General features: G+C 42.2%; 1 protein-coding gene across 5 annotated transcripts in view; it reads left to right on the top strand.

Moving 5' to 3' along the window:
• CASK (calcium/calmodulin dependent serine protein kinase) overlaps nucleotides 1–19335 on the top strand; it is a 215338-nt gene that overhangs the window by 36321 nt on the left and 159682 nt on the right. For all 5 annotated transcript variants that reach the window (XM_023755377.1, XM_023755373.1, XM_023755372.1 and 2 more), the window contains exon 2: nucleotides 4514–4619. In XM_023755377.1, the coding sequence (XP_023611145.1) occupies nucleotides 4543–4619 (77 nt within the window). In that variant the 5' untranslated portion in view covers nucleotides 4514–4542. The remainder of the gene's footprint in view (nucleotides 1–4513; nucleotides 4620–19335) is intronic.

Genomic DNA, 19335 nt, shown 5'->3' with positions numbered 1-19335 from the left:
TCTGGTCAACCACTAGTTGAGACGGTCAACTCTCCTGATTGCCAGGAAGATAGCCTCATGGAAGCCCCCGGCCTGTACGATTGCCAAGCCAGCTGGGACCCTTCGTCTTTGAATTCACTCTTAGAATAAGGTGGAACTCAGCAACAGAATTTGACTTTGCTACTACAGGGTAGAGCAAAAGTAGGTTTACAGTTATTTGTATGGAAAAGAATACAATACTTAATAAATATTAATACCAAAATAAACTGTTTCATGTAGTCACAACTATAAACCTCCTGAAAGGTAGGGGAGGGTGGGGGTCAGGGGGAGAGAGCAACCAAAGGACTTGTATGCATGCATATAAGCCCAACCAATGGACACAGACAGCAGGGGGGTGAGGGCATGAGGGGGGGGAGGGGGAAATGGGGGGATAAGGACACATATGTAATACCTTAATCAATAAAGGAAAAAAAACTATAAACCTCCCTTTGCCCCATCCTGTACAGTCCTTCCACCATTCTGCTTGGATTTATTTCTTAAAATAGCATCTGGTCATTTATTTCAGGCCACCAAGGAAAAAATGTGGAGTCAATCATGACTTTTCTGATTAATATTGATTTAGATGAACACATTAATACTTGTCCTAATTATTTCTATGACTAGATTAGAATATTCTTTCTGTTCATTTGGAGGCTGGGTCAGCTCTTAGTGAATTTTGTTAACTATTGAGTTTCTAACACAACCTGGAATTGTGGCATTCTGAAAGAAGCATCCAGCTATTGGTAGTTTGCTCTATCAGCAAGGAATTCATAGCACTTGACACATATATCTTTCATTCACATTTGCATCTGACATTTAAATGTTTTTAGTCTTTGAAGGCGGGGTCCCCACAATTCTGTGTTCGTTTCAAGGATGGCAGGTGACAGTGACTCAGCCAGGAGCATGTTCAGCCACATGCCAGGCAGTGATGTGCCAGTTCTAATGGAACGTTCTTTTTTTAATGATTTTATTCATTTCAGAGAGGAAGGGAGAGGGAGAGAGAGAGAGAAACATCAGTGATGAGAGAGAATCACGGATCGGCTGCCTCCTGCACGCCCCACACTGGGGATCGAGCCCACAACACAGGCCTGTGGCTTGAACAGAATCGACCTGTGACCTCCTGGGTCATAGGTCGACCGACGCTCAACCACTGAGCCACGTCAGCCAGGCTAATGGAAGGTTCTCTAGTGCATTCGTGTCTGCTTTAAGCCTCTCAGTATAACAGATGTGGCAAATGGTGAGTGTGGAGGCTGAAACACACTAGTTGCATGAAAGGGGCAACATGAAAATACCCTGAAAACGGGAGAAAAGACCGTGTTCAGCGTGGCAGACGCTACATCTCTGTTTACTTCTTGACCCCAAGGTCAGAGCATCGAGCGAAAATCCGCTTTTATATCAGCATAGAAAGAAATGGGAAGAGAGAGACTCAGGTGAAGACAGGAGGCATTACCAGGGTGCCTTCTAATAAAACGAGAAGCTGGAGGCAAACATAAAAATAAGTCATGAAACTCCAAAGCTTTGCAGAGCACCAGGAGGTAGAACATTCTGGAAGGGAGAGAAACACTGCAGGCACCTGATGGATGTGGCCAGGCTTCGGCCCGGCCCTCCCCCGCGCGGGTCCGGGGCCTTCCTTGAGGCAGGACCTGCCACCAGCGCTCCTCCCTGCGGGCCCTTGGCGACCACCTTGGGGAGGGAGACCATCCTTCCCGGGCCTCGGGTCCCTTCCTTCCAGCGCACACTGAGCCCGTCCCCCTCAGCCCCATTGCTGCACCCCACACAGTCCTGGCCCGTCTCCTTTCTCATGTGAGCCCCCCCCCCCCCCCCCCCCCGTGGGGTCCGAAAACCCCCCAAGGCCCTCCCCCCCCCCCCCCCCCCCCGCCTGTGCACATCCTGCGGGCTTGTCATCACTGCCTCTTACACAGAGTGTTTCCTGTAAGACAGCAGCAAAAACAGACCAGCAACTTACTTACTTACTTATTTCCTTCCTTCCTTCCTTCCTTCCTTCCTTCCTTCCTTCCTTCCTTCCTTCCTTCCTTTTTCTTTTTCTTTTTTTTCTTTTCTTTTTCTTTTTCTTTTTCTTTTCTCCTTCCTTCCTTCCTTCCTTCCTTCCTTCCTTCCTTCCTTCCTTCCTTCCTTCCTTCCTTCCTTCCTTTCTTTCTCTCCCTCTCTCTCTCTCTCTCTCTCTCTCTCTCTCTCTCTCTCTCTCTCTATCTCTATTTCTTTTGTTGTTAATCCTCACCAAGGATATTTTTTCCCATTGATTTTTAGAGAGACTGGAACGGAGGGGGGAAGAGAAAGAGAAAGAGAAAGAGAAACATCAATGGATTGACTCCCGCATGTGCCTCGACCTGGGGCCTGAGATTCCCAGATACGTTCCCTTGACAGGAATCGAACCCGCCACCCTTCATCCCAGGGCTGACACTCTAACCACTCAGCCAAACCGGCCAAGGCAGTCAAACCTTCGTTGGCACTTCTGTTCCTTTCCTGCTGCCACATTCTTTGAGTCTAATCATGTCTATGCCTGTCATCATGGCGTTGGAGAGGCCAGGCCTCAAACCTACTCCTGGTGGTAGCTCTGTGACCTTGACACCTTTCTAAGCCTGTTTTCTCATCTGTAAATACCTGCCTCAGCCCAGACCAGGAGGTCCCGGTTCGATTCCTGGTCAGGGCACAGGCCCGGGTTGTGGGCTCCATCCCCAGTGTGGGGCGTGCAGGAGGCAGCCGGTCCATGCTTCTCTCTCATCATGGATGTTTCTATCTCTTTCTCCCTCTCCCTCCCTCTCTGAAATCGATGAAAAATATATATTTTTTAAAATGCTTTAAATAAATAAATAAATACCTCACAGGGTTGTTGGGACAGTATATGACAATGACTTTATTAAGTACTTAGCCCAGTGAGCGTCATGATAAATTTTAATTTATTACATAATTGTCTCCTAAATACTGACATCAGACCTGCCATTTCCACGGAACTTCATCTTACCCAGAATTCTAATGGTCTTTTCTGACTGAATCTTACAGCCTTTACTCTGCCTTCTTCGACTATTCATGCCTTCATTCCCTCTATTCTCTGGACTTAATGTTGTGTTATCGACTCTTCCTTTTCTGGTAGCTTCTCTTCTGTCTGATTTACTGATTGGCTTTCTTCATTCTACCCTATGGAAGTCGTCTATGGCTCCCTCTGCAGCCATCGCTCTTGTTGACGAGACTAAGTTGGATTAATAAATCAGAGAGGAGATAATGTTCTCTCTTTTGCTTTAGGCAGTTTATTCTTACCCTTTGTTCTTCTCTACCTGCCTCCCTTCTACTTCCAAGTATAAAAATGTTATATTGGATTTAATTCATCCGAACAGGTAGAACTCCAGCACTATTAACACAAGAAGGCTTGAAGTACGTATCTCGTTCCATGTAGGCATGGCAAGTGGTACCTATATCCGGACTGTGTTCAGATGATGATGATGAACTGTGTTCAGATGATGATGATGATGAACTGTGTTCAGATGATGATGATGATGATGATGACATTAATATTTTCCAAACAGTATTGTAGAACTTACACACTGGCTTAACCTACGTTATCTGAGATTGTTCTTCAGAATAACACTGTAGGTAGTGACCTGAATTATGCAACACATTTTATAAATGATATTTAAAAAATTCTGACTTTGATGCTGGGAGTAGTATCTTTTCTGTTTAAACCATACTCTTTTTTTGCCTCCTGTTCCATATAACTTCTCTGACGTGTCTTGTCTATAAATGCTAGATTTTAAAAAGAAAAAAAAAGACAACTATAAATGTTAGATTTTAGGCTAAAGCAGTGGTTGGCAAACTGCGGCTTGGCAAACTGCGGCTCGCGAGCCACATGCGGCTCTTTGGCTCCTTGAGTGTGGCTCCTCCACAAAATACCGGCTCTTCCACAAAATACCGGCTCTTCCACAAAATACCGATTTCTGCCACAAAATACCGATTTCTGCGCATCGCACTGTATGTGCGCGCCCGCACGGTGGTATTTTGTGGAAGAGCCACACTCAAGGGACCAAAGAGCCGCATGTGGCTCTCGACCCGTGGTTTGCCTACCACGGGGCTCAAGAATAGACAACATATTTTTATCCATTTTAGGGAAAACTAAGAAAAAGAAGTTAAATTTAAAACAGCAAATTGAGTTACTTATTAGCAGATTAAGAAAGAATTGTGAATTTCAAAACTTGATTTTAAGAGTTTGGGGAATGTATTTATTTGTGCTATTTACATTTTTTTTTTATTAGTAAGAGCCATCTCTATAATGTATATAGATTTAAGGTGGCAGAAGACATAGAAAAGTTATAGTGTAAAAGATTGTAAAGGGTGAAAAGTTAGGCTTAGCTTAAATGGGGGATTTCATCTCTGTAGTTAGAGAAGTCTTCATGTTACCATAGATCATATCCATTCATTCATTATTCACTCTGATTGTCTTTGGTTCCTACCTAACAAAGTGTGTTGTGTGTTTGTTTTTCAGATCTAAAGCGGGAAGCCAGTATCTGTCACATGCTGAAGCATCCCCACATTGTAGAGTTATTGGAGACATATAGCTCAGATGGAATGCTTTACATGGTCTTTGAATTGTGAGTGTACATTCTGTCTTTTTTTAAGGGTTAAAGTTTTTAGCCACATTGGTTTAGGACAGTGGTTCCCAAACTTATTTGGCCTACCGCCTCCTTTCCAGAAAAAATATTATTCAGCGCCCCCTGGAAATTAATTTTTTTAAAATTTTAATAGCAACTAAACAGAAAGATATATGTATTAATGTTTCTACCTTTTTCGTAAAATATAGTAAAGAAAGGTGTAAATTAGAAACATTGAAGTTTGAAATTATGAAACTATTTATTGAACTCAGAATAGAAAGGTAATACAAAAAAAGTTAAAACAAATGCACCTGTGGCCATGACCCCCCCCCCCCATTGCTGCAGCGCCCACCAGGGGGCGGTAGCGCCCACTTTGGGAATCACTGGTTTAGGATAACGCTAATACCTTCTTTTAAAATTGAAGAATAGTTGTGAACTCATCTCTTACAGTGGTTCTCAACCTGTGGGTCGCGACCCCTTTGGCGGTCTAATGACCCTTTCACAGGGGTCGCCTAAGACCATCCTGCATATCAGATATTTACATGACGATTCATCACAGTAGCAGCATTACAGTGATGAAGTAGCAACGAAAATAATTTTATGGTTGGGTCACAACATGAGGAACTGTATTTAAAGGGCCAGAAGGTTGAGAACCACTGCTTTAGAAAGACCTGAAGTAGTGAGAGAAGCAGCATGGTGAGAGAGCAGAAGTTGGTCCTGTCTAGTTCCCCTCACATTTTTAGCATTCTTTGCAGAAGAGGCTTTAAAAAGCAAGAGTTCAGAGAGATAGGAGGCCCCAAAATAGAACATTCGGATCATAGGAGTCTTAGTGAGGAGGAGTGGGAAGGCAGTGCAAGCCTCCATGTAGCCAGCCTCGCTAGCAACTAAAGAGTGATAACACACTTCACTTCCTCATTTGATACCATCGCCAGCATCGCAAGGAAAGTCTGCAGATCACAGTGTATCTTGATTTCAATCCGCCCCTGGACGCATTTCTCACACAATTATTGTCAATAAGATGGAGAAATGCGGGCTGAGGCTGGGACAGCTGGGTGATTTTACAGCTGCTCGGATGATTGTGTCCGGAGTTCATATCCTTTATGGGGCGCCATCCCTCTTCTGTTCAAGTTCTAATCAGTGACTTTGATTAGGGTCTCTCGCAGGGTAGTAATCTAGGAGTTGCCGGGGCTGAAGTCATTTGAAGGCTCCACTGGGGATAGATCTGCTTCCAAACTCACTCACTCGGCTGCTGGCAGCAGGCTATGGGACTGCGGCCTTCCTTCCCCAGGAGCTGTTGGCCTGATCCGCCCCAGGCTCCTTGTAACCGGGTCCTTCCATGGGGCAGCTCACAGCATAGCAGCTGGCTGCAGCAGGGCGAGCAAGCAATTGGACAAGAGTATGAACTAAACTGAAGTCAAGCCCAGCCAGCATGGCCTAGTGGGTGAGCGTTGACCTATGAACCAGGAGGTCACAGTTCGATTTCTGGTCAAGGGCACATGCCCGGGTGGAGGGCTCCATCCCGGTAGGGGGCGTGCAGGAGGCAGCCGATCCACGATTCTCTCATCATTGATGATTCTCTCTCAGCACTGATGCTGCTAGCTCTCTCCGCCTCTCCCTTCCTCTCTGAAATCAATAAAAATATACGTTAAAAAAACTGAAGTCAATCTTGTAACCTAATCGCAGAAATCACTCAGCAGCCCTCCTGCCATGTTCTGTTGGTTAGAAACACGGCACTGGATCCAGCCCACACACGAGGGGAAGAGATTGCGCAAGGGCGTGCATACCAGGAGGCAGCGATCACTGGGAACTGGGTCAAAAGCTACTCCCACAGAGGGCTCGCTCATACATTGACTCTCCAGATCAGAATTTGAAAATATTTCACAAGTTTGCAGCAAAGCAGCTGATGACATTTAAGGCCTAATTTAATATCAACACATGCATGCAAAGCTGTAGGTGTGAGTTCACTGTGGCTTTGGTTGGAACTGCTTAGGTGAAAAGGATGTGAACGTTTCAGTTAGTTGTTGCAACGAAACAGCCCTGAGTGGACCCTTTGACTAGTTCCCAGTACATAGTATTCAGAAGCAACCACTCTCCCGCTGTGCTGTGTACTGCTCATTCCTCCCGCATCTTCGTAGTAAGCGGATAACCAGCGCGGGAAAGAGCCTAGAGATTCTGTCATAGAGTCACAGCCTTCCAAACCTTTGTTGGCAAACCCACTGAAAGGATTTTGAAAACTGTGTACCTCCTCACTGATTTTTTTAATAAGCTTATTGATTTTTAAAAAATATATTTTATTGATTTCAGAGAGGAAGGGAGAGGGAGAGAGAGAGAGAAACATCCATGATGAGAGAGAATCATGGATTGGCTGCCTCCTGCATGCCCCCCACTGGGGATCGAGCCTGCAACCCAGGCATGTGCCCTTGACTGGAATCAAACCGGGACCCTGCAGTCCACAGGCCGACGCTCTGTCCACTGAGCCACACCAGCTAGGGCAGTTTATTGATTTTTCAGAGAGAGGAAGGGAATAGGAGAAACATTGATCGGCTGCCTCCTGCACGCCCCCTACTGGGGATTTAGCCTGCAAACCAGGCATGTGTCCCGATCAGGAATCGAACCAGTGACCTCCTGGTTCACAGGGTGACGCCCGGAGGACGCCCAACCAAATGAGCCACACCAGCCACATAGTCTTAAGTTGATATATAACAACTTCTGTTGTGAGGTTGTAATTTTCAGTTTCATATATTCCTTTAAATATGTTTTCTTCAAAACTGTAGAGCCGCCCTAACCGGTTTGGCTCAGTGGATAGAGTGTCGGCCTGCGGACTGAAGGGTCCCAGGTTCGATTCCGGCCAAGGGCATGTACCTTGGTTGCGGGCACATCCCCAGTAGGGAGTGTGCAGGAGGCAGCTGACTGATGTTTCTAGCTCATCAATGTTTCTAACTCTATCCCTCTCCCCTCCTCTCTGTGAAAAATCAATAAAATATATTTAAAAAAAAAAACAACAACTGTAGAGCCGCCCCGTTTTCTCAATTTCTGTCTGCTCTGTGAGCTAAATGGCAGAGCTAGTCATCACTGTCCAACCAATGAGCCAAACCAGACTCGCTTTCTGACAGAAAAGAATCTGACTTCATTTTTTCAAAGAAACTTCAAGTGCGAATAGACATCTCTGTGACAATCATGTTGCTATTGATTTCTCATTCTAAAATGGACCAGGCTTTGCCATGATTATATTGTCTGGATGAAATAAGCTGGCTCTCCCCTTGCTTTTTTTAAATCTGTTTTTATTGGTTTTTAGAGAGAGAGGAAAGGAGAGGGAAAGAGAGATAGAAACATCAATGATGAGAGAGAAACATTAATGATGAGAGAGAAACATCAATGATGAGAGAAAAACATCATCGATTGGCTGCCTCTTGCACGCCCCCTACTGGGGATTGAGCCTGCAACCGGGCAGGTGCTCTGACTGGGAATTGAACCGGTGACCTCTTGGTTCCTGCTTTGACGCTCAACCACTGAGCCACACCGGCTGGGCTCCCCTTTCTTACGTTCTCTGTTTTACTCTCAGGGTTCTCTCCTCCCCTCAGGAGATTTGCATCCCATTCCCCAGTTGTCTCTTAGAAGCGAGGTAGGCTTCTCAGGGTAGGTGAGTGGTTTGGCCATTGAGATGGGTTCCTGTGAGCGCAGACGTTAAAGGACAATCAGCAGACCACACACTTGTTCTCAGACCAAATCATGGAAAAGGCAGATAGGGAAATTGACTGCCTTAAAAATCCCCTCGCCCCTGGGAAAGACTGGGTACCAGAGAGAGACTCGGGTCCCAGTTTAAAGATCACTGGCATGGAAAGGCCATTGAAAAGATTGGGAGGCGTTCCTTGGCCAAGAATCGATTGGTTTTCTTTTTTCTTTTCTTTTTTTTCTAAAAGAGTCCTCAGGGCAGAAGCCTGTGGTAGAACATAATGGAAGCCTTCAGTGATTTGAAAGATTGTCCTTTGTAAGAGGGTTCTAGGGTTATTCAGTGTAGTGTCAGGGTTATAACTAGAATAAACAAATGGCAGGTAGCCCTAACTGGTTTGGCTCAGTGGATAGAGCGTCAGCCTGCGGACTGAAAGGTCCCAGGTTCGATTCCGGTCAAGGGCATGTACCTTGGTTGCGGGCACATCCCCAGTAGGGGGTGTGCAGGAGGCAGGTGATCGATGTTTCTCTCTCATCGATGTTTCTAACTCTCTATCCCTCTCCCTTCCTCTCTGTAAAAAATCAATAAAATATATATTTAAAAAACAAACAAACAAGAAAAGAAAACAAATGGCAGGTACATCTCACCTCTAAGCAAAGAAGGCCTCTGATGAATAGACTCACTGTCCCACAGAACATGCCTTCTCCACTAGAAACACTGCGCTGAAGCTGGGCCATCCAAGGGGATGGACTGGACCTCTTTTAAGATACTATAATTCTATTTTTCCCTTTTAATTGATTTTATTAGAGAGAGGAAGGGAAGGAGAGAGAAACATCGCTTGGCTGCCTCCCGCATGCACCCTGACCAGGGATCCAACTCACACCCTCGGCACGTGCCCTGACTGGGAATTGAACCGGCCACCTTTCGGTGCACGGGATGACGCCCCAACCACTGAGCGACACCGGCCAGGGGGATATTATAATCCTTTTAATCACTTTCTCTGGTTAAATTTTATTCTTTATTCAAGAAATATGTTTCTGTCCACATTTTTATTCACTGAGGAAACGAAAAAATCAGTTTTATCATATACTATAAAGTAATGAGCATAGAAAGCCAAATATAAAAATGTGCTGAGATTTCATCCTGCCTGCTGTTTGCGTCACAAGGATCTAAGTGCCAGTAACGGTAAAGTGGTCTTTGGTGTCATAGAACTTGTCTTACTCTCCCAACTATGTCCCTTGTATTAATTATGTGACTTTGGCCAAGTCTTTTAGAGACAAAGTGTCTTACCTTTAAATAAGTCTTCATAAGGTTATGAGAACTCGGTGGGAAAACTCTGTGAATTTCCTTTTTATAAAATGGTAACGTGCTCCATAGCTCTAAGGTACTGTTTTCAGTACGGCTCAGTGTTAGTTTCTCAGCGTTGAATCTGAATGAGGTTTTATGTAGCTCAGTTTATATGATTCAGTTGACTGACGTAATTCATCAGTGGCTCTATACTGAGATGAGACCTCATTAAAATTGCATATGCCAACCCAGTGTGGCTCAGTAGTTGAGCATCGACCCATGAACTAGGAGGTCATGGTTCAATTCCCAGTCAGGGCACATACGGGTCAGGGCAGATGCCTGGGTTACAGGTTCGATCCCCAATGCTTCTCTCTCATCATTGATCTCTCTCTCTCTCTCTCTCTCTCTCTCTCTCTCTCTCTCGCTCTCCCCCTCTCTCTCTTCCTCTCTCCCTCTCCCCTCCTCTCTCTGAAGTCAGTAAAAACATATTAAATAACTAATAAAATAAAATTGCCTATTTACCAGTCCCAATAACACCTGATCCCAGTGTTAACCCAAATTGCTAGAACATGAATTTCCATTTGAAATTTTTTTACCTTTTTGGGGAACTTTTAAATAAAGAGAATACCATAATGAAAGTCAGTGTACCTGTCACCCAGCTTCAACCATTGGCAACATTGTGCTATTCTTTTCCTACTTACCTTTACTACTGTCTCTTGTCTCTTGGAGATTTCTAAGCAGTGTCATTTCAACTGTAAGTTCTCCTGTCTGTACTTCTGACAGTATTACTTTTTTATTTTTTTAATATATTTTATTGATTTTTTTTCAGAGAGGAAGGGAGAGGGATAGAGAGTTAGAAACATCGATGAGAGAGAAACATTGATCAGCTGCCTCCTGCACACTCCCTATTGGGGATGTGCCCACAACCAAGGTACATGTCCTTGACCGGATTCAAACCTGGGACCCTTCAGTCTGCAGACCGACGCTCTATCCACTGAGCCAAACCAGCTAGGGCAGTATTACTTTTTTTAAATGACTGAAACAATATTATCACATCTAGCAAAATCAATCATAATGCCTTAATATATATTCAATTGATGTTCAGTTTCCCCTGATTGAACATGAATTCTAAAGGACCAATTTCTAAATTTAGAAGTGTTTTATTAGCTCTAGGGATCTGGAAGTAAATTATAAACCCGTAGGTCAAATTACTTCGTTATTTCTCAAAAGGATCAGAAACAAAATAGAAATATAAAATTCTGTGTCATGCTTTTTCATAAATTCACCCAAGTTTTTTGCATTCTCTGATCTCCTGGGTTGAAAGCAAACAGACAATCAAAACCATTCATTACTGTAAGATTTAAGGTCCCGTGGATCAAAGAGCAAAGCAGTGAGTTTGTGTGCGCCTCCACCTACTGGCGAGGCAAGAGATTGCTTATCTAGCTGCGCGTCCAAGAGCTAGTCCAGAATTAGTTCTGGCAACAGAATAGAATTCATTACCTCCAGCTCCAGCACTCAGGGGCTCATTGCTCAAATTCTGCATAATATGGATCCCTACCCATACAGAGTGGACAAGGAAGGGGAAACAAATAAAGTAAGCTCAGTTGACTTTGCTAAACCAAACAATATATTTGGGTTATCAGTGAATTTGTCTTTTTTTAATATATTTTTATTGATTTCAGAGAGAGAGGGAGAGAGAGATAGAAACATCAATGATGAGACAGAATCACTGATAAGCTGCCTCCTGCACGCCCCCTACCGGGGATGGAGCACACAACCCGGGCATGTGCCCTTGACTGGAATCGAACCATGACCTTCTGGCTCATAGGTCGACGCTCAACCACTGAGCCTCGCGGGCCGGGCTCAGTGAGTTCCTATTATGATATCTATATCTGTCTTTGCCACAGTATCTATAACCATCTGTCCCTGGTTTTTCCTAAACTGAAGTCATGAAATTATATGGCCTAATCATGTTAGAAAATCCTGTAATATACCCACTATATTACAAATGGTTTATCCGTTTAAAGCATGCTCGAATACAGAAACTCGCTGAACCAGAATTTTAAGGCTGGGAAAGATTAGAGCAGTAGACTTCAAAATTCAGCATTGGAAAGGACTGAGCAGAGCTTGTGAAACAAACATGTACCCACCCAGTCCCCACCCCTAGATACTCAGTGTCAACAAATGTGGGTCCAGAAACAGGAGGTCAAGAGATGACACCATGTTGCCATTTTTCCCAACACACATAGTTTGTTGGAAATCTACATATGTCTGCATTATATCCATGGCTTTGGGATTACACTTATCTATAGCAATGTGCTGAAACAGATTTTAAAATGTAGGTTCAAATGTAAAGACAGGGCTGCATTGTGTCACACACACACCCTAGATTACATGTGTATTTCTAAGTCACACATCTGAGTTTGTCTTTAGTAGTGTCTGATAACTTGAGTTAAGCTGTAAATCCTAAATTGGCTAGCCAAGGAATATCAATTACCTTATTATAGAATGATTACATAGACCACGGGGAGAGTTTTACAGTAATTAAATATGGATTTCAGACGTCTGACATGAAAACAGTAGTTTGTATGTTTTAAAACAATATTAGCAGTTTGTAGTTTTGAGCTCACAACAGAGATAAATAGACCGAAGGCGCTTTTATTTGTTATTTTAGTTAATTTTCTTTCGGTCTGGTGTTTACGCTTGGGATGGGAGTTTTTGTGGAATTCATTTCTACTTGATAGAGTAGAATCGATTAGTATTTATCGAAAACTTGCCACTTAGAGGAAAATGTATTTTTTCATATCAAGCAAGAAAAATCCGGCCTGTATCATTTTAATTTACATGAAGATGTGTAGATATTTTATGTGTACATATTGGAGCTAGTCTGATCGACTTCGGTTTTTTGTTTTTATGGGTAATGATATAAACGGCCATTCATTCATTCAGCACGTGTTTATTGAATGCTGCTTAAGTGCTGGGTAATGGAAGTGGTTGGGAAGTCGTGTTTGGTCCTGGTAAACATTAGAAACTTGATACTTACGGTAATTCAATAAGATATCCGATAGGGCGTAGCTGGGTGCCTGTGCAGGCCTTTGATAAATACTAGTGGCAAGAAAAAACTTCTGGAACATTACAAACATTTTCAAATTCAACATTTCTCTTGACTAGCTTTACCGCTCTATTAAATGTTTAGCTGCATTTTAGTTTTAAGAACTGGATGTCAGGGGTCTCCCAGGCCACCCCTAGCTCTGATGATTCACTGAGAGAACTCAGAAGTCTCACCATAGAGTCATATTGACAGCTATGATTTATTGCAGCTAAAGACTATAAAGCAAAGTCCTCGAAAGGAAAGCGGGCACGGGTTGAAGTTCAGGGTCGCCAGGCACAAGCTCCAAGGGTCTGTTGCCAACCAGGGAAGCTCATTGAAGACTCGGCACCCCGGGGTTTTATGGGGAGCTGGTCATGCAGGCACCCCCTCCCTGGTGCATACCAAATCCCAGACTCCTAGAACAAGGCGGGTGTTCAGGGTAAATCACACGGTTTGTACAAAATGCTTTAGACACAGTGAGCCCCTCTTTTCAGTGAGGAGGGGAGGAAGTCCTCCAAATTCCCAGATGCCAATCAAGAGCCAACCTTGGAAGGAGGCTTTCAAGCTTTTCAAAAAATAGCACTTGCCCTGGCTGGTTTGGCTCAGTGGTTAGAGCATCGGCCTGCAGACTGAAGGGACCCGGGTTTGATTCCAGTCAAGGGCACATGCCCAGGTTGTGGGCTCAATCCCCTAGGGGGTGTGCAGGAGGCAGCCGATCCATGATTCTCTCTCATCGATGTTTCTCTCTCTCTCCCTCTCATTTCCTCTCTGAAATTAATATAAATATATATATTTTTTTTAAGATAGCACTTTAGGCCTGCTATGTTAACTTTTTTTCTGCACAAATGAAAATAGAGATAAATAGAAGGGTTTTGAGTTGATAAATTCCTAGATCTGCAAGCAACACATAATTACCTATAAAAATAATTGCAGAGGTTTTTTTTTTAACTTTTAACTATAATTACTGTATGATTTTGACATCCATTTAAAAATTTTTAGGTGTCCCAATTTTTGTATAAAACAAATCTTAGCTTGAGGTGTTATAGTATATAGTAGATTTTAAGCTTTGAATGCTATATTTAAAAACAAACTACATTCTGATGCCTGCTGTCTTAGAAATGTATTTGAAGTTGTCACTCTGGTAATTTTTTTGTATATGAAAGCTGATCTTCAACCACTAATATGTACACATAAAATAGGCAGAAGATTCCATTTACTGTCTTTTATTTAAAAGAAGTAGTTTGTTAATTTAAAAATGAAAATTATAAGCAGTTTTTAGTGTTGACAACCTTTACAATACACACACTTTATACAAACTTAGAAATTATGGAAAAGTATAATGACAAAAATAATACCATTTGCAAAAGTTAATCACAGTGAGCATTTCAGGACATTCCTTGAACTTACACTCATTATCACAGTTGCACTAAATTGAGATCATTTTATATATGCAATTTTGTTTCCTGGTTCTTTTCATTTAATAATTTTAAGCATGTTGCTACACCATTAAATATTTTAAGTACAACGTGTTAATGGCTGTATTAAGATGTCTAAACTTTATGCATGTGCCATATTTAATTTAATAATTTCCCTCTTGGGACATGTTGTTGGCTATTTCCACTGTTTTCCATGTTTCCATGTTAGAAATGATGTTGTAATTAACAATATTCTTATAATTACTTGTTCACACCTGATTGCTTTATTTCCTCAAAATAAGCTTTTAGAAGTAGAATCCTATATAATAAAAGAGTAATATGCAAATAGACTGAACGGCAGAACTGAACAACCAATCAAAGCATAATATGCTAATGATATGCTAAGGCTGCTCAATCACTCGCTATGACGTGCACTGACCACCAGGGGACAGATGCTCCGATTGGTAGGTTAGCTTGCTGCTGGGGTCCGGCCAATCAGGACTGAGCAAGATGGGCCGGACATGCCCTGGAGCCCTCCCACGGTCCCTCCCCAGCCTGATGGTGCACCGGTGGGGTCCCTCGGGGGGATGTCAGAGAGCCAGTTTCAGCCTGATCCCTCAGGGGGATGTCAGAGAGCCAGTTTCAGCCTGATCCCTCAGGCCACTGGCTGGCAAGTGCTGATGCAGCAACATGAGCCTCTCCCGATTGGGACTGATTGGGCATGAGCCCGGGGCAGGCACAGTGGGGCCGGGATGAGCGGGAGTGGCAGGTAGGAGCTGCAGGCCACCCAGAGGACCCCGCCTGTGCACGAATTCATGCACCTGGCCGCTAGTTATTAGATAAAAGAATATATGAATACATAAAACACCTGCATCACACGTAGAATTAATCTTTTTATAGGCTATGTGACATTTAGAAAAACGCATGCACAGAACTATACAGCTTAAAGGATTATTGCAAAGTGAACAACCATGTAACTACAACCAGGTCAAGAAATTTGAAAAACTGCCAGCATCTCAAAAGCCCTTCCCTTCCCCTTTCTGATCACAGCCCCTACCGCTCTCAGAATCCATTTTATATCTTCACCATCCAAATAGGTATCCCTGAATAATGTAATTCAGTGTTATCTATATATATATATTTTTTAAATATATTTTATTGATTCTTTTACAGCGAGGAAGGGAGAGGGATAGAGTTAGAAACATCGATGAGAGAGAAACATCGATCAGCCGCCTCCTGCACATCCCCTATTGGGGATGTGCTCGAAACCAAGGTGCATGCCCTTGACCGGAATCGAACCTGGGACCCTTCAGGCTGCAGGCTGACACTCTATCCACTGAGCCAAACCGCTCTATCCACTGAGCCAAACCGGTTAGGGCTTAGGTACTTGTTTTCAAAGGTAGACCATTCTCTCTCTTTCTCTCTCCCTCCTTCCTTGTATTGACTTGGTATTCCTTTCTATTCATCAAGCTTCAGCAATTCCAATAATTTCTCTGTAGAATTGTTTGGGTTGTCTGCATACCTGATCATATCATCTGTGGGTGAGGAAGATTTTGCTTATTCCTTTCAATTCTTTTTATATTTTATTTCTTTTTCTAGTCTTTACTGCAATGGATTAACATCCTGAAAAATGGTGATAGCAGGGGTTTGTTTGGGTTTTTTTGTTTGTTTGTTTGCTTATTTCTGATGTTCAGGTTTGTCAAGCATGAGTGATGGTGAATTGTTATTAAATGCTTTTTTTGTGTGTGTTGAAATGATATATTTTTCTTTAATTTGTGAATGCAATAAATTTCATTGATTCTTTGGTTAACCAAACTTGGTTATATTGTATAATCCTTATAATCCTTTTTATATTTTTGCTATATTTGTTTTGTCTACATTTTGTTTAGACTGTTTACGCCTATATTTATGAGAAGGTTGTACTATAATTTTCACATATACTGTCCTATCAGCTGTTCATAGCTAGCTGATGCTAGCCTTATCAAGTGAATTGGGGAGTGTTCTCTGTTTTCTTGCCCTCTTTATAGGATTGGTAGAACTCACCTATAAACCCATCCGGGCCAGACTTTTTTGTGAGAAAGGTTATTTCTGATTCAATTCCTTAAATATTTATAGGAATATTCAGGTTCTCCATTTATTACTGTGCCATTCTGGTGAATTCTATTTTGCTAGGAATGAGCGAACTGTATCTAAACTTTAAACAATTTTGGCATGTGGTGGTTCGTAATACCTCTGCAGCATCTTTTCATTCTTGATACTGATCATTTGTACCTTTTCTTTTTCTTTCTCAGTCTTCCCAGACATTGATTAGTTTTATTTGTCTTTTTAACAACGATTTTTAGCTTCGTATATTCTTTTTATTGTGTGTTTCTTTTTCATTTCAGTAACTTCTGCTTATTAGTTCCATTCTTCTATCTTGGGTTTAATTTTCTGGGTTTTCCTCCTTCCTTTTAACTTTAACCTTTTTGTATCCTTGGGGTTTAGAGGTGTCTCTTGTTAAAGACATATAGTTATTTTTTTTTTATTCTAGGCCAGGGGTGGGCAACCTTTTTGTGAGTGCGTGCCAAAACCAGCAAAATCTCTGACTCAAAATTCTTCTGTGTGCCAACCCTAATTTTTTGAGAACATGTTACGCCTACTTGATATCTCTTAAGGTGTACATTAGTGAAGAACCTTGAAGAAATAATAAAATTCATTCAAGCGACAAAAACACAGTATATGATGATGAAAAATACATTTATTTTTTAATGTATACATGTACACTGATAGTCCGACAGAAAGCTTTATGACTCCATTTGATAGTATCAGTGGGACTTTTGCTGCTGCATCACTGATGACAGAGATTTTACATCAGGTTTATATTTCGTGACCTTCAGAGATATGCACAAGCTACTACTTTCATCCGTCAGGCTACTCCTATTACGAGACTTAACAAAATTCATCACTGAGAACAAAGATTCACAACTGTAAATGGAAGATTATAAGAGAGGGTTTCACGTGCCAGCAAAAGTTACTGGCATGCCATGTTTGGCACGCGTGCCAGGGGTTGCCCACCCCTGTTCTAGGCTATCAGTTTTTCTCTTTTAATTGGAGTATTTGGTCCATTTACATTTAATTATTTTTGGGGTTAGTTTGGTTTACATCTATTGTCTTCTTATGTGCTTCTATTTGTACCATTTAATGTATGTTGCTTTTTCTTGCCCTTCCTGATATATCTGGATCAATTGAATATTCTTATCACTCCACTTTCCTCCATTAATTTGGAGGTTTAGGCACTCTTCTCCATTATCTTAATTTGTACCCCAGAAATAACAGTATGACTTCCTAATTCGTCATATTTTAATATTGATACCATTACTGTCTTCCCAAATAGTACAGGCACTGTAGAGCACATAAATTTCATATAATGCCTCCCTGACTTATAAGCTATTGTTTCATATATTTAAATTATACTTGTATGTAAAATGCGTAAGTTATGTGTATTTACATCACTCTACTTTATTACTTTTATTCATTTAGATTTGCCCTCATACTTGTCCTTTCTTTGTTCTCTATCCTTTCGGCATCTCTAAGGTTTTATCTGGATTCATTTTCCTAGTGTCAGTCTGCTAAGTCGGCAGACTCCTTTTTTTGTTGGTTTCAGAAGTTCTTTATATCCCCTTTTATCTTTAAGGATATTGACTGAGTAGAGAATTCTAGATTGGCATTTTCTTTCCATCAGATATCATTCTACTGTCTCCTAGCTTCCACTGATATTGAGAAGTCAGCTAGCAGTCTGCCACTTCTCTGAGAATAATCTGTCTTTATTCCTCAGGTTATTAAAAATGATGTTTTCTTCAGTTTTTGTTTCTGTAGTTTTCTCTGTGATGGGCCGTGTGTGTGTGTGTGAATCCTGCGTTAGGTTCTTTAAGTTTCTTGAATTAGTGTATTGATATAGTTCATGGTTATGGAAAGTGCTCAGTCCTTATCCTTATCTCTTCAAATATTGCCTCTACCCCTTTCTTTCATCGCCTTTATGATCCGATTAAGTATAGATAATAGGTATACCTTATGTATCCTATGTATCTTCTACCCTCTTCTCTGTATTGTGCCAACCAGTCATTTTTCCTTTTAAAATCTATATTTTTATTTTCATTTTCTTGGAAAAATTTATACTCAGCTTTCATGTTCTGGGAGATAGTAAGCTTCATTATTTAATAATCTGAGCTGGATAACCTCAGCGTAGGAAGGCCCCGTGCTTTTGTTTTTATTGTCTGTCATTTTTGCTGCTACTTGGTCGGGATCTCTTACCCCTTCGTGTACCGGATTCATTGTGACTGTGGGCTGGAAATCATTTCAGAAAATATTGACCGAGGATCACGCTTCCTTCCTCCAGAGAGGACTTTTGTTTGTTTTCCTAGGCACTAGCATGGGGGGCTTTTTGGGGTTCAATGCCTAGATTTCCTGGGCACAGGGAGATAAAGACAGATTTCAAGCATGGGAAGGGGCTGGTTACTTCCGGTTCATCCCTAGCTCTTCAGGTCCTGGCTTCCTGCGGGAGGTGGTTTAGCAGATTCCCCGAGTTCTGACTTGTTTTCCCTTCCAGATCTTCTGTGTGAGCTCCTGTCCCCAGGGCAAGAGGGACTGATGCTTGGCCCCGCCTCTCTGAGTTCTATCCTCTGCAGAGCTCAGCCTACATTCCTGACAAGCTAAGCCAGCGGTTCTCAACCCTCCTAAGGCCGCGACCCTTTAATACAGTTCCTCATGTTGTGGTGACCCCCAATTTCATTGTTACAAATTGAACAGAATTAAAGCATAGTGATTAATCACAAAAACAACATGTAATGATATATGTGTTTTCCGATGGTCTTAGGCGACCCCTGTGAAAGGGTCGTTCGACCCCCAAAGGGGGCGAGACCCACAGGTTGAGAACCGCTGATCTAAGCACTTGGATGCCTTCAGGAAAGTTTGTTATCCTGTTTTGTTGTTGTTGTTGTTGTCTTCAGTGGGAGACATCAGGTAGCAGCAGTCTAGCCATAGAGTTAAAATTCCTTCCACAGCGTGTCCTATGACTTTCCAGAAAGATTGTACCAGTTTATGTTCAAACCAGTGGTACGTGAGTGCATCCATATTTACATTTTGTGTTTTTTTTAAATATATTTTATTGATTTTTTACAGGGAGGAGGGGAGAGGGATAGAGAGTTAGAAACATCGATGAGAGAGAAACATCAATCAGCTGCCTTTTGCACACCCCCTACTGGGGTTGTGCCCGCA

Source organism: Myotis lucifugus, unplaced genomic scaffold, assembly GCF_000147115.1.
Source record: "Myotis lucifugus unplaced genomic scaffold, Myoluc2.0 scaffold_76, whole genome shotgun sequence".
Lineage (NCBI taxonomy): Eukaryota > Metazoa > Chordata > Mammalia > Chiroptera > Vespertilionidae > Myotis > Myotis lucifugus.
Note: the sequence above shows the minus strand (reverse complement) of the source record. Positions and strands in the feature narration are given on the sequence as shown.